The sequence below is a fragment of the Prunus mume genome, linkage group LG8, assembly GCF_029339155.1.
Source record: "Prunus mume cultivar Tortuosa linkage group LG8, ASM2933915v1, whole genome shotgun sequence".
Classification (NCBI taxonomy): domain Eukaryota; kingdom Viridiplantae; phylum Streptophyta; class Magnoliopsida; order Rosales; family Rosaceae; genus Prunus; species Prunus mume.
The window spans coordinates 8,538,210-8,553,182 of NC_142705.1; the positions used below are offsets into that span (position 1 = coordinate 8,538,210).

Here is a 14,973-nt window from a genome sequence, read left to right on the forward strand (position 1 = left end):
TGCACTCGACAAGTTTTGGGAAATTCTGCCTAATTTGCTCCATTTGCCTTCATTATCTACTTATAAAGCAGCAATTTCCATGTTTTGTACTTTGTTAGGTTGTTTCTTCTGCTTTATTTAAGCTGTGAATGTTTATGTTTGGCGGAAATTCCAATCAATCTTTGTTTTAATACTGCAGATACCTTAGTGTGGAAGATTCAAGGTATGCTTTGTTGTTAACGGGTCTTTAGGTGAAGTAATGTCCTACATATCAGTCTTGCATGGAAAGTGTGCGGCACTATGTTCTTAAAATGAATCCCTTGTCGCCTGTTATATATCAAAAATCCCTTTTGGCTTAGAGTTGTTCTCATGTTTTTATATCATTAACCAAATAGGAGATACAAAGCCAACTAGGAAGGAATGGTGGGGCTTGTAGCTTAAGCAGCTAGGATTTCTTCCTTCATCGAGGTACTGAGTTCGAATTAATCCTCTTCAAACATTGTTTGATAAAAACAAATCATAATAAGCCAAGCCAGAAATGAAACACATCTGGGTGCAGTGAATCTTTATTTTTGAATTGAGCATCATGACAGAGAAAATAACAAAATTAATGAAGACATTGCAAGCAATCTATTGTTTTATTTTATCTGAGCTTCCTTCCCTCTGAGATCGTTTTAGCAAACTTGATCAGAGCATCTTCATAGGTGCCCTCTCCTTCACATACCTCATACTTTCCAGTATCCAATTGCACCCGTGACACTGGCTTCTTCAACAGTGCATTTCCAATCTCCACAAGCCTCCTTAGATTCTTCTCTGTTGCAATATCAAGCGATGCTTCGTCGCCGGTCAACGAGTCATCCTGTAATTTTAACATCATTCGAAAACTATTAAGCATCATGCCTCAACTAAATGTTGTTATTTGTACCATATTACTAATTACGTAGTTGTGCTCGATCTAGAATCGTACCTGAATACGTAGATAGTTGTCCTTGGCCTGGAGGCATTGGAAGAGGGTGGACACATGAAAGTCAACCATATCAGAACTTGCATCGGCAAAAAAGTCTACCAAAGGTGTGCTCCCATTGTGAAACAGCCAATTGATCAAACCCCATTTGGAGGCTATGGCTGCACTGTACTTCTCTTCAAGCTTGGCTGCACCTGTGCCCAATGATAGCACCTGCAACCTCGTCGCATCCATCGGATCTGAGTTGTGCTTCAACATCTCTCTGTTTATGTGGCTTATGGCCATCATTGTCTGTACATGGTTGTAGATTAAATTAATTAATTCCTTAGTGCATTTTATGGGACATAAAAGACATTTTACACCCTTTTATCAGACAATTTGGTAAGTTATGTTCCTATATCGGTATGCTGAATAAACATAACATGTTAGATATTATCTGGCAAGTGAACATTACCAACTACTTACAGGATTGTTAGCGGCAACCCCACCATCAACAAGATTGAAACTGCGAGTCCTTCCCCCGTCATCCTTGACCTCGAAGTAGTGTGCCGGGAGAAAAGTGGGAGCTGCAGAGGTACTGACGCAAACATCCGAAAGCTTGGCATTCTTCAAACTACTTTCTTTTGCCTGTAACATAAATTTAACTCAATTACCAAAAATTCCCAAAATATTTGAAGATTAAAAAAAAAGCTATGGCTTGTTGTCTTACATCAATGGTTGAGAAGACCACAGGCTGAAGGTATTTGATATCAAAAGCTGGTATAACCACATTGGTTAGAGTCTGTTTGAGAGTGAGGTCACCAAGCAGCCCATGAGTCAATGTGCGCAGGTACTTCCCATCATATTTTGGCCCCTTTACCTCGTCAACCGTGCTTTTTATTGATCTCAATAAGTTATTTTGACTGCAAATTCCAAGTCAACTTAATCTTTAGAACTTGTAAACTCATTTAAGCATACCGGTTAACTAATCTACAGTATCTAATACATTGTCGATATGGTACACTGGGAATTGATGCTCAGTAAGCACCAACCAATTTTTTTTCCTTGATTTGATTAGTTGTTGTTATAGAGAACTGACCTGCTCTGAGGAAAAATCTTTGGACTCTGGTCTAGATAGAATTTATTGATGTCCTTGGCTTCATACATGGGTCGGTTGTCCTTGTTGGGAGCTGTAAGCATGGTGGTGACAAGACCACCGGTGCTTGTTCCGGCAATTATGTCGAAATAATCTGCAATTCTTGCATCGGGGCCATCCAATTGCTATACCATGTACAAATCATACCACTAAATTATCATTCAAGCAAATATAAATGATGGAAGTGAAGGCTATACATATATATTAACTGATTAGCGCTTGAGCGTTATTATATAAATATTTATATGAAAAAATTTATGTAATGTAGTACGTACCTGAAGCTTGGATTCAAGAAAGGCCAGGATGGTGCCGGGAATTATGCCTCTAACGCCACCTCCATCAATGCTCAACACTGTCACCATCTTTCTCTTTACCAAGTCCGTCGACATTTTTCGGATTCAAATTAAAGACAACCTTGTTTAAATCGAAATCTGTCTTCTATAAAATCAGTATCTGTGAAGATCAATTATGTTCTTCATAGCAAAGAGCCCAGGAAATGGTACAACTGATATATAGCCAGGCGGCTAAGCCTTCTAGATATAATTATATAATGCTCTTCATTTGGCTGCATGGCACTTTAGATATTAATTATTTAATGATATGCAACTTCATGGTTCATTAGCTTCCTTGAAACCTACTCTCTCACATAATATTGCCTGTCTCTGTCTGTATATATCATTATATTTTTGAACCACTACTACAAGTTGATGGTAAAGTTTTTGTTTTTTTGCTTATTTATTATTTATTAAAAGTATTTTCCACGCAAGTTGAAGCTTTTCAGACATCATAAGTCATATACTTTAATACCATTTGTTGAAAGATATTGGAAAACCATCGATCTCTTCTCGGAAAGTTGCCTAATCCATTACAATTGAAGTCATAAAGCTAGTTTCTTAATGAATAATTGAAGACCATAGCCTCATAATGATGGGGCAACCTATATGCTTAACAATTTTTGGGTCAATTAATTAACATGGTCATATTCCTATGTTTATAATTAGTCACTCCTCCTCGTGCCTCGCGAGTTTATAATTCAAATGAAGTTTTTCCACTCATGAATTATAATTGAATTCTCGATGACATTCAACTTGTAATCTTTGTACTCAACAATGCGAGGAACGTTAATGTTTATTTAAATCACAATAAATAAAGCTCAAAACAAGTTTGGATGACAACTATACTTATTGTCATTTTATAGTCAATCAGAGAGTGATGTAAACCACTTTATTAGCGTAGTCAAAGCTGACGGGCTGACCCATTGCCAGTGGCTCATTGGATGGAATAATTGGATGGTCATGGTTGGTAAGGGAGAACCATAAAAAACGATAAAATAGAAAACATGTTCTAGAGCATCCACAACCATGCTCTCTATTTTGTAGTTAAATTTTAATTTAAAACATATAAAAATTATTTTAGGAGCTCTTTATAAAGTTTAAACTCTAATTATACTCTCTAATTTAGGGATTCATAAATGCTATAACTCTTTTTTAATTGGCCAATCTCTATTAAAAAATAATATAAAAATAATAAATAATTAATTAAAATTTTGAAATACTCATTAAATAAAGCAGCATTAAATTATAGAGAGCCACTAGAAGTCCTTTCTCTCTCCTCATATCTAGGAGCTCCTAGTGGTCTCCCTATTTTAAGAAGTGGTTAGAGAGCATGATTGGAAATATATTTTTCCAAATCCTCCCTAAAATTTATCTAAAGAGATGATTTAAAGAATTCATTATAGATGCTCTTAAGAATGTATATGCAGCAGCCCATGTTTTGAGCACTTTTTTATAGGGCTTTTTTTTGTTTTCTTTTTTCTTGGACTGGAGAATTTTATGAATTTACCTAATCATGATTCATATCCGTGACGAACTGTTTTGCTCTTCCAAAAGAATGACATCCAATGGCTCGCTTGTTGGACTTTGACCTCATCCTCGTGCATGTTACTAGTCTGTATTATTATTTTCTGTGATGAGCGGCTTTTGTCAGTTCATAATCAATACAAATCTTTTGAATCCTTCGTGCACAGAGTGATGCGCATTGAGGCCATTACGGTCTAGATGCATGAACTCCAACTGTTCATAATCAATAAAACTAGTAATTATTCTTTTATTTTTCAATTCCGATTCACACCTAAATTGATGAACATGGCCGAAAAAATAAAATAAAAATTAAGATATTGCAATTTATTGTTCAATTGTGCTTCTTCGCGTCCGAGAGCCTTTTGGCAAAATCAATCAGTGCTTCTTCATAAGTAACCTCTCCCGCAGATTTCTCATACATGCCTGTATCCAAATGCATCTGTGACATCGGCTTCTTCAACAACGCCTTTTCAATCTCCAAAAGCCTCTTTAGATTCTTATCTGTTGCTATATTCATGGTTGCCTTCTCACTGCTCAATGAGTCATCCTACAATTTTTACAACATTAAAAAATACTATTATATCACTACATAATGTTGTTATTTAGACCACATTTAATTATATATATTAAAAAATCTTGACAGACCGCTTTAAATAATGTACCTGAATACGTAGGTAGTTTTCCTCGGCATGAACAGATTGGAAGAGGGTGGACACATGAATTGTTCTCATATCTTTATACCATTAACCAAATAGGAGATACAAAGCCAACTAGGAATGGTAGGGCTTGTAGTTTAAGTAGTTAGCATTTCTTTCTTCATCAAGGTACCAAATTCGAATTAATCCTCTTCAAAAATCGTTTGATACAAAAAATAATAATAATAATAATAAGCCAAAACACATATGGGTGCAGTGATTCTTTATTTTTGAATTGAGGATCATGAGAAAATAACAAAATTAATGAAGACATTGCAAGCAATCTATTGTTTTATTTTATCTGAGCTTCCTTCCCTCGGAGATCGTTTTAGCAAACTCGATCAGAGCATCTTCATAGGTGCCCTCTCCTTCACATTGCTCATACTTTCCAGTATCCAATTGCACCCGTGACACTGGCTTCTTCAACAGTGCATTTCCAATTTCCACAAGCCTCCTTAGATTCTTCTCTGTTGCAATATCAACCGATGCTTCGTCGCCGGTCAACGAGTCATCCTGCAATTTTCACATCATTAGAAAACTATTTAGCATCATGCGTCAACAAAATGTTGTTAACTGTACCATATTTACTGATTACTTATTTGTGCTCGGTCTAGTATTGTACCTGAATACGTAGATAGTTGTCCTTGGCCTGGACGGATTGGAAGAGGGTGGACACATGAAAGTCAACCATATCAGAACTTGCATCTGCAAAAATGTCTACCAAAGGTGCGCTCCCATTGTGAAACAGCCAACTGATCAAACCCCATTTGGAGGCTATGGCTGCACTGTACTTCTCTTCAAGCTTGGCTGCACCGGTGCCCAATGATAGCACCTGCAACCTCGTCGCATCCATCGGATCTGAATTGTGCTTCAACATCTCTCTGTTTATGTGGCTTATGGCCATCATTGTCTGCACATGTTGTAGATTAAATTAATTAATTCCTTAGTGCATTATATGGGACATAACATACATTTTACGCCTTTTATCAGACAGTCTGGTATATTATGTTCTTATATCGGTATGCTGACTAAACATAACATGTTAGATGTTATCTAGTAAGTGAATGTTACCAAACTACTTACAGGATTGTTAGCGGCAACCCCACCATCAACAAGATCAAAAGTGTGAGTCCTTCCCACATCATCCTTGACCTCGAAGTAGTGTGCCGGGAGAAAAGTGGGAGCTGCAGAGGTGCTGATGCAGACATCCGAAAGCTTGGCATTCTTCCAACTAGTTTCTCTTGCCTGTAACATAAGTTTAAGTACAGTACCAAAAATTCCCAAAATATTTGAAGAGTAAAAAAAAACTATGACTTCTTGTCTTACATCAATGGTTGAGAAGACCACAGGCTGAAGGTACTTGATATCAAAAGCTGGTATAACCACATTGGTTAGAGTCTGTTTGAGAGTGAGGTCACCAAGCAGCCCACGAGTCAATGTGCGCAGGTACTTCCCATCATATTTTGGTCCCTTTACCGCGTCAACCATACTTGTTATTGATCTCAAGAAGTTATTTCGACTGCAAATTCCAAGTCAACTTAACGTTTAGAACTTGTAAATTCATTTAAGCATACCGGTTGACTGATCTTGAGAAATAATCTACAGTATCTAGTACATTGTCGATATGTACTTGGTATATTGGAAATTGATACTCATTACGTACCAACCAATTTTTTTCCCTTGATTTGATTAGTTGTTATAGAGCACTGACCTGCTCTGAGGAAAAATCTTAGGACTCTGGTCTAGATAGAATTTGTTGATGTCCTTGGCTTCATACATGGGTCGGTTGTCCTTGTTGGGAGCTGTAAGCATGGTGGTGACAAGACCACCGGTGCTTGTTCCAGCAATTATGTCGAAGTAATCTGCAATTCTTGCATCGGGGCCATCCAGTTGCTATACCATGCACAAATCATACCACCAAATTATCATTCAAACAAATATAAATGATGAAAGTGAAGGCTAGTAATATACATATACACATATATTAACTGAATAGCGCTTGAGCGTTATTATATAAATATTTATATGAAATTTTTTATGTAATGTAGTACGTACCTGAAGCTTGGATTCAAGAAAGGCCAGGACGGTGCTGGGAATTATGCCTCTAATGCCACCTCCATCAATGCTCAACACTGTCACCATCTTTCTCTTTACCAAGCCCGTCAACATTTTTTCGGATTCAAATTAAAGATACCCTTGTTTAAATCGAAATCTCTCTTTTATAAAATCAGTATCTGTGAAGATCAATTATGTTCTTGATAACAAAGAGCCCAAGAAATGATTCAACTGATATATAGCAAGCCTAGGCCAGGCGGCTAAGCTAGGACAACTTTCATGGTTTTTGGTCAAAGTCTTCTAGATATAATTTTATGATGCTCTTCATTTAGCTGCATGGCGATTTAGATCTTAATTATTTAATGATATGCAACTTCATGTACTTAGCTTCCTTGAAACCTACTCTCTCGCATAATATTGCCTGTCTCTGTCTGTATATATGATTATATTGCTGAACGACTACTACAAGTTGATGGTAAAGTCTTTGTTTATTTATTTATTTTATTAAAAATATTTTCCATGCAAGTTGAAGATGTTGCGACATCATATAAGTCATATAGTTTAATCACTTCAAGTCTTCAAAATATTATAGGGCTTGATGCCTATGTTTGGGATCCATCGATCTCTTTTCTCGGATAGCTGCCAAATCCAATACAATTGAATTCATAAAGTTAGTTTCTTAAAGATTAATGGGAGACCATAGACTCATTATGATTGGGCAACCTATATGCTTAACAATTTTTTGGTCAATTAATTAACATGGTCATCTTCCTATGTTTAATCACTCCTTGTGCCTCACGAATATATATGATCGAAGTGGAGTTTTTCCACACGAGAAACGTTAATGTTTATTTAAATCACTCGGAATCTCATTTTTTCTAAAAGTGAAGATTTATCAAGCTATGTGATATCATAATATCAATTCATAACTAAAACTCAAAACAAGTTTGGATAACAACTATACTCTTATTCAAGCTGACGGGGTTGTTGACCCATTGCCATTGGATAATTACATAGTCATGGTTGGTGAAGGAGAACCATAAAAAACGATAAGAATCAAAAACCTTTTTAACGTACGTATATGAATTTTATAGGGCCTTTTTGTTTTCTTTTCTTGGCATAGTGAAAAAAAGAAGAAAAAAGAATGACATCCAATGGCTTGCTCGTTGGACTTTGACCTCATCCTCATGCATGTTACTAGTCTGTATTATTATTTTCTGTGATGAGCTGCTTTTGTGAGTTCATAATGAATAAAAATCTTTTAAATGCACAGAGTGATGTGCATTGAGGCCATTACGGTCTAAATGCATGAGCTCCAACTGTTCATAATCAATAAAACTAGTAATTATTCTTTTATTTTTCAATTGATTAATTCACAACTAAATTAATGAACAATAAAAGTTAAGATATTGCAATTTATTGTTCAATTGTGCTTCTTCGCATCCGTTGCTATATCCACGGTTGCCTCCTCACCGCTCAACGAATCATCCTACAATTTTTATAACATTAGAAATATAGCCTACATAATATTGTTATTTAGACCGCATTTACTAATATGCCACACACACACACACACAAAACCCTTGATAGACCATATCAAATAATGTACCTGAATACGTAGGTAGTTGTCCTTGGCGTGGACGGATTGGAAGAGGGTGGACACATGAATGTCAACCATATCAGAACTTGCATCACCAAAAATGTCTACCAATGGCGTGCTCCCATTGTCAAAACCCAATTGATCAAACCCCATTTGGATGCCGTGGTTGCATTGTACTTCTCTTCAAACTTGGCTGCACCTGTGCCCAACGACAGCACTAGCAACCTCGTCGCATCTATCGGCTCTGAATTGTACTTCAACGTCTCTCTGTATATGTGGCTTAAGGCCAGCATTGTCTGTAAATGTTGTGATTAAATTAATTACTTCCTAAGTGCTATGTCACGTTACATGTGTTGTTTTCGAATAGTTGACATAATGTTATATCAATAGTCTGACATGTAATGTTATATACCAATTTATTAATTAAAGCATATTAGATATCTGGTAAGAGAACATTCCTAACCACTTACAGGATTGTTTGCAGCAACCCCACCATCGACAAGATCAAAAGTTCAGGTCTTTCCCTCGCTATCCTTGACCTCAAAGTAGTGTGCAGGGAGATAAGTAGGAGCAGCAGAGGTACTTATGCAGATATCCGAGAGCTTAGCATTTTTCAGAGCACTTTCTTTGGCCTGTACCATAAATTCACAACCCTCTTAGAATACCTACACATTATAATTACCTAAATTGTATACGAAAGAGTAAAAAGAATTATTTCAAATAATGTCTTCCTCCACGTTTACTAACACATAAGCAATTGAAAAAAATATGTGAGTTTCACTGTGAAATAAGTAATTTTATATTCTCAAAACCAGAATTTGGATCGACTAAGAAGGGATAGTTGATCCAATTATATTTCATTACTTTCCTATTCCGAGTAATTAAACATGTCATTAGTCTTACATCGGTGATTGAGAAGATCACAGGCTGAAGGTACTTGATATCAAAAGTTGGAATAACCACAGTCGTGAGAGTCTGCTTGAGAGTGAGATCACCAAGCAGCCCATTTATCACTTTGCGCAAGTACTTCCCATCATACTTACGCCCTATGACCGCACGAACCACACTTGTTATTGATGTCAATAAGTTATTTGCACTGCATGTTCCATAAAACTTAACATTAGATCTAATAAATTGACATATATATAACGTGCATTAATGTTCTGTGAACCTTTTTTTCTCTCAATGTTATCGCATAATATTGAAAGTACTATAGATTGGTACTCGATACCAAACAATTTTTTTCTCTGTATTAATAAGCTGTTATGGATCATTGACCTATTTTGAAGGAAAATCTTAGGGCTGTGATCTAGATAGAAGGTGATGATGTCCTTGGCTTCATACAGGGGTCGGTTGTCCTTGTTGGGAGCTGTAAGCATGGTGGTGACAAGACCTCCGGTGCTTGTTCCGGCAATTATGTCGAAATAATCTGCAATTCTTGCATTTGGCCCATCCAATTCCTATTCCATGCACAGATCATAACACCAAAATTATAAGTAAAAATGAAGGCTGAGTATATATATATATGATATACATGGTGCATTTAGTATATATGAAATTAATGTACATTAATGCAGTACGTACTTGAAGCTTGGATTCAAGAAAGGCTAAGAGGATGCTGGGAATTATGCCTCTAATGCCACCTCCATCAATGCTTAGCACTGTCACCCTGCTTCTCTTTGTCAAACCAGTCGACATTGTTCTGGTTCAAATTAAAGATAAACCTTGTTTAAATTGAGATTTCTTTGTGTAAAATCAGTACATCAATATAGTCACTTATATATATATATATATGAATATAACTGAGATTTGTGAAGGCTGTTTGTGAAGCCTGCCCAGATCAATTATGCTATTGATTAAATTAAATAATTGTATGATTAAGATTGTTCAACGACTACTACAAGTTGATGCCGTAAAGTAGGGTTATTTTTATTTATAAATATTTAATTATTTTCAAAACAAAAAAAATCCGTGCATGTTTAATCTGTTGGGGGCATCATTAGTAATATTATTGGATTAATCACTTCAAGTCATCTTCAAAATATTATTGGGCTTCATGCATATGTTTTGTATTTTAATACCATTTGTTGAAAGATACCATCGATCTCATTTCTCGGAAAGATGCCTAATCCTTCATAAAATTAATTTCTTAATAACTAATGGAAGAACATAGCCTCATACTGATCGGGCAAACTATATATTATTAGTGGTAATTAACATGTTCATGATTGTGAAAGTTCTAGAATGGAATCTTTTCTCCAACAAAAAAACAATGAGAATAATTAATCGCAAGATAATCACAAGAAGGACTGGAAAGCTTGGAGTGGAGTTTTTCCGCTCATGAATTATAATTAAATTCAATCACATTCAACTTGTAACTCTTATGCACAATCATGTGCGAAACATTTTTTTTTTAGTTATTTAACTGTAACTAAATAAATAGATTAACACAATATTAATGTGTTCGATAAACAAGAAAATATTCACAATAACATCAGATGCACGGATCGAGGGTAACAATCAATCAAGTGTTATCGTGCCGCTGTCATAGAAGTCCCCAGAAATCTATTCTAGTTCTAAGAGCATAGAGAAATAGAAGAGTTTGGCTCTTTTTCTTATCGCATTTGAAGAAAAAGGAGGGAGAGAATGAAAATATTAAACCTTAGGATTGCATACGAAAAATACCGAAATATTTTTTGTTTTTCATTTTCATAAGGCCTATACAATTCAAACTGACCGAATATGATAATTGAATGTATCTAATCATATGATCCGCTACCAATTATTTTACTTGTAAGTGTGTTCCACGCTTCCAACTTTTCAATCCATTGTTTGTTGCCAGCTTACCTTGAATTTTTCTTTACATTAAAAATCCTTTAAATCCTCCATGTCATTCTGAGGCTCATATGCATGCATGAACTCCAACTGTTGGGTTGGGCTTCTGCTGGTCCGGACAGTTCGTATGATAGCTTTGCAGTTTTAAGCCTCTGAAAAACTTTGGGTTGCTCATCATATGATGTCTTGGGAGTTTTTGGCTCAAAAATGAACTAACACTTGTTTATATATTCGGCATCCTCATTATAAAATTTGCATATTGGGTAACTATTGCATTATCTTTTATTATCTCCAACTTAAGTTAGATATTTTCTTCGAGGTTAGATATTTCTGCTCAATGTTACACTAATATCATCATAATGAATAAAAAATGCAAAATCTTTTTGCGAAACACCTTTGCACAAAAGAGATTCTGTGATGTGCATTGAGGCCATTGAGCTCCATGAGTTCATAATCAATAAAACCTAGTACAAGTAATTATTCTTTATTTTTCTATTACAACTCATAATTGAGTTGAAGAACACGATAGACAAAATAACAACAATAAATAAGAGGATATTGCAATCTATTGGACTTTCATTTGTTTTGTCCAAGCTTCTTTGCATCCGAGAGCCTTTTGGCAAACTCGACCAGTGCTTCTTCGTAAGTACCTCTCCCTCAACTTCCTCATACCTCCCTATATCCAAATTCACCCGTGACACTCGCTTCTTCAATAGCTCCTTCCCAATCTCCACAAGCCTATTTAGATTCTTCTCCGTTGCTATATCCACCGATACCTCATCACCACTTAAAGAGTCATCCTATAATTTTTGCAGCATTAGAAAACTATTAGCATTGCTACATAATGTTGTTATTTGGACCATATTTACTAATACATATTTTATACATGTGAATCAAAAAGTACCTGAATGCGTAAGTAGTTGTCCTTGGCGTGGGTGGATTGGAAGAGGGTGGACACATGAATGTCAACCATATCAGAACTTGCATCATTAAAAACGTCCACCAAAGGTGTGCTCCCATTGTCAAACATCCAACTGAACAAACCCCATTTGGAGGCCATGGCTGCATTGTACTTCCCTTCAAACTTGGCTGCACCTGTGCCCAATGACAGCACTAGCAATCTACTCGCATCCATCGGCTCCGAATCGTGCTTCAATATCTCTCTGTTTATGTGGCTTATGGCCATCATTGTCTGTACACAGTTGTAGACATAATTAATTCTTCATCGCTTTGTCAAACAGTCAGACATATTATATTGCATAACAGTTTATTGAGTGAAACATGTTAGATATGGGGCAAGAAAACGTTACAGACTACTTACAGGATTGTTCGCAGCAACCCCGCCATCAATGAGATCAAAAGTTCGGGTCCTTCCCTCACTATTGACCTCGAAGTAGTGTGCTGGGAGAAAAGTAGGAGCAGCAGAGGTGCTTATGCAGACATCCGAAAGCTTGGCATTTTTCAGAGCACTTTCTTTCGCCTGTACCATAAATTTACAATCTTAGAACATTACATAATTAACTATAGCTACACATTATAAGTACTAACAATGCCAAATTGTATACGAAAGAGTAAAATTCCTTGGCGTTAGCTTACATCGGTGGTTGAGAAGATCACAGGCTGAAGGTGCTTGATATCAAAAGTTGGAATAATCACAGTGGTTAAAGTCTGCTTGAGAGTGAGATCACCAAGCAACCCATTTACCAATGTACGCAAGTACTTCCCATCATATTTAGGCCCCATAACCGCATCAACCATACTTGTTATTGATGCCAAGAAGTTGTTTCGACTGCATGTTCCACACAAATTAACATAAGAAACATTGTTGTGAATTTTTTTTTTCAATATTACTCTACAATATTGAAAGTACGTTCTATAGATTGATGCTCGATACCAAACAATCGTTTTCTCTTAATTTAATAAGTTGTTTTAGATCACTGACCTATGTTGAGGGAAAATCTTAGGGGTGTTATCTAGATAGAATTTGTTGATGTCCTTTGCTTCGTACATGGGTCGGTTGTCCTTGTTGGGAGCTGTAAGCATGGTGGTGACAAGACCACCGGTGCTTGTTCCGGCAATTATGTCGAAATAATCTGCAATTCTTGCATTTGGCCCATCCAATTCCTATCCCATGCACAGATCATAATTAACACTGAATTATAAGCAAATATAAAAGATGAATATATATATATATATATATATAATATGATATAATTGGTGCATTTAGTAGGTACCTGAAGCTTGGATTCAAGGAAGGCCAAGAGGGTGCTGGGAATTATGCCTCTAATGCCACCTCCATCAATGCTTAGCACTGTCACCATCCTTCTCTTTGTCAAACCAGTCGACATTCTTCTGGTTCAAATTAAAGATAAACCTTGTTGAAATTGAGATTTCTTATGGTAATATCAGTATATCAACGGTCGCTTAGATAGATGAATATAGTTGAGATTTGTGAAGGCTGTTTGTGAAGCATACCCAGATCAATCATGCTATTTATAGCAATAACCCAAATAGTATTTTAATTATTGATATATCTAGCAGCCATGGCGTCCATACTGACTGACTGACTTAACTAGGTAATCCTAGGCGGCTAGAACTGATTTGGACCGTTTGGTCAAAGTCTTTTTTTTTTTCGTAATGCTCTTCATTGAGTTGCATTGGGATTAATTACAATTTAAGTGCGTGGTGTCATAATCGATATGTCATGGAACTAGGATATAATGTTAATAACTACATACATCAGTTATAATATGAATAGAGTGATAACACCTTTTGAATGTCACAGTGGTAGAGCTACTCCTAGACAGGAGTGGCTCTAACTCCTCGGGCCTCTAAAATAAATTAGACATGATTAAGTTAGAAATATTTAGCTTTTATATGCAATTTTTGAATACTTAGATGTTTGATATACTTTAATTTTATATTTCAACCCCCAACTACAATTTTAGCTCCGTACCGGAGAAGCATTGTTGTTTATGTATCTGTCTACCTCATGACCTTCGAAGCAAAGATGCAGCTTCCAAAAGCCATGGTCTAAGCCCTTATATTAACGTATTATGTGCAAGTTGGTCCTTGTATGCTTTTATGTACAAGTTGATGCGGGTATTGAACATCATGTCACATCATTCATGAAGACTTACTTTAATTCAAGTCTTCGGGCTTCCATGGATGATTTGTATTGATGCCTTTTGTTGAAAGACGCCACAAGCAGCACGTGAATTAGGAAGTAACGCATTTAAAATTACGAATAAATTCCGTTCTCTTTCTCAAGGAAAGCTGTGCCTAATCCATTACGAATAAATTCCATTATCTATAAAGTTTCAGTTTCATAATGATTAATGGAAGACTAATAGCCTGATAATGATGGTACAACGACCTAAACGATCAGAAAAATTGAAAATGACTTTCGTCAGGCTAAAATGACATTAGCAGCGTTTAAACATATGTAATCATTAATATTCTGGGAAGATGTTGTGGTATTGTTTTCTTTAACCGTAATTGTGGATTTTTAAGACAAGATTTTAATGTGCCACATAGACGACATAAGGTTTGCAAAGAATTCTTGTACTTGACTGATTATTGAATGAAGTTTTTCACCTTCTTGATAAATAAAAAAATTTAATCATTAATATTCATTACAAATGTTTCACTTTTACTTTTATAGGTGAAGCTTGCATGTTCCACGTTTCTAGATAACAAGATTTCCATTTCATCTTTTCCAAAAGGCAAAAAGGAAGTTTCATCGTTCATGGGTTGTTGGACTTGGACTTCATCTTCATCATGCCTCGCAATATAAGCAATGAAACCTTCACAAGAATTCTATAGACTGGAAAGTCTTGGAGTCGGAGTTT

General features: G+C 36.0%; 2 protein-coding genes and 2 pseudogenes across 6 annotated transcripts; all 4 read right to left on the bottom strand.

The window, feature by feature from the left end:
- Nucleotides 1-514: 514 nt before the first annotated feature.
- LOC103339946 (patatin-like protein 2) lies at nt 515-2,599 on the bottom strand. The gene is made up of 6 exons (XM_008243308.3): nt 2,354-2,599; nt 2,022-2,203; nt 1,653-1,845; nt 1,409-1,570; nt 947-1,234; nt 515-838 (listed from the first exon to the last, which is right to left on the bottom strand). Exons 1-6 carry the CDS (start codon nt 2,465-2,467, stop codon nt 623-625), a joined length of 1,155 nt encoding a protein of 384 aa, XP_008241530.1. The 5' UTR covers nt 2,468-2,599; the 3' UTR covers nt 515-622.
- A 1,628-nt stretch (nt 2,600-4,227) lies between these two features.
- Nucleotides 4,228-6,881, bottom strand: LOC103339945 (patatin-like protein 3). 3 transcript variants are annotated; one of them, XM_089042873.1, is made up of 6 exons: nt 6,688-6,881; nt 6,344-6,525; nt 5,959-6,151; nt 5,716-5,877; nt 5,255-5,542; nt 4,228-4,484 (listed from the first exon to the last, which is right to left on the bottom strand). In XM_089042873.1, exons 1-6 carry the CDS (start codon nt 6,799-6,801, stop codon nt 4,269-4,271), a joined length of 1,155 nt encoding a protein of 384 aa, XP_088898999.1. In that variant the 5' UTR covers nt 6,802-6,881; the 3' UTR covers nt 4,228-4,268. The 3 variants fall into 3 exon arrangements, with proteins under 3 accessions (XP_088898999.1, XP_008241529.1, XP_088898998.1); XM_008243307.2 differs by lacking the exon at nt 4,228-4,484 and adding an exon at nt 4,675-5,145; XM_089042872.1 differs by lacking the exon at nt 4,228-4,484 and adding an exon at nt 4,675-5,145 and having other exon boundaries at nt 5,716-6,151.
- A 1,229-nt stretch (nt 6,882-8,110) lies between these two features.
- On the bottom strand, nt 8,111-10,025 carry LOC103340230 (patatin-like protein 2; annotated as a pseudogene). Its single transcript, XR_016122905.1, has 6 exons — nt 9,872-10,025; nt 9,566-9,747; nt 9,191-9,383; nt 8,758-8,919; nt 8,297-8,583; nt 8,111-8,176 (listed from the first exon to the last, which is right to left on the bottom strand). The product of XR_016122905.1 is annotated as a patatin-like protein 2 (transcript).
- A 1,564-nt stretch (nt 10,026-11,589) lies between these two features.
- LOC103339941 (patatin-like protein 3) lies at nt 11,590-13,601 on the bottom strand (annotated as a pseudogene). The gene is made up of 6 exons (XR_016122817.1): nt 13,357-13,601; nt 13,065-13,246; nt 12,719-12,911; nt 12,444-12,602; nt 12,027-12,314; nt 11,590-11,922 (listed from the first exon to the last, which is right to left on the bottom strand). The product of XR_016122817.1 is annotated as a patatin-like protein 3 (transcript).
- Nucleotides 13,602-14,973: the final 1,372 nt, after the last annotated feature.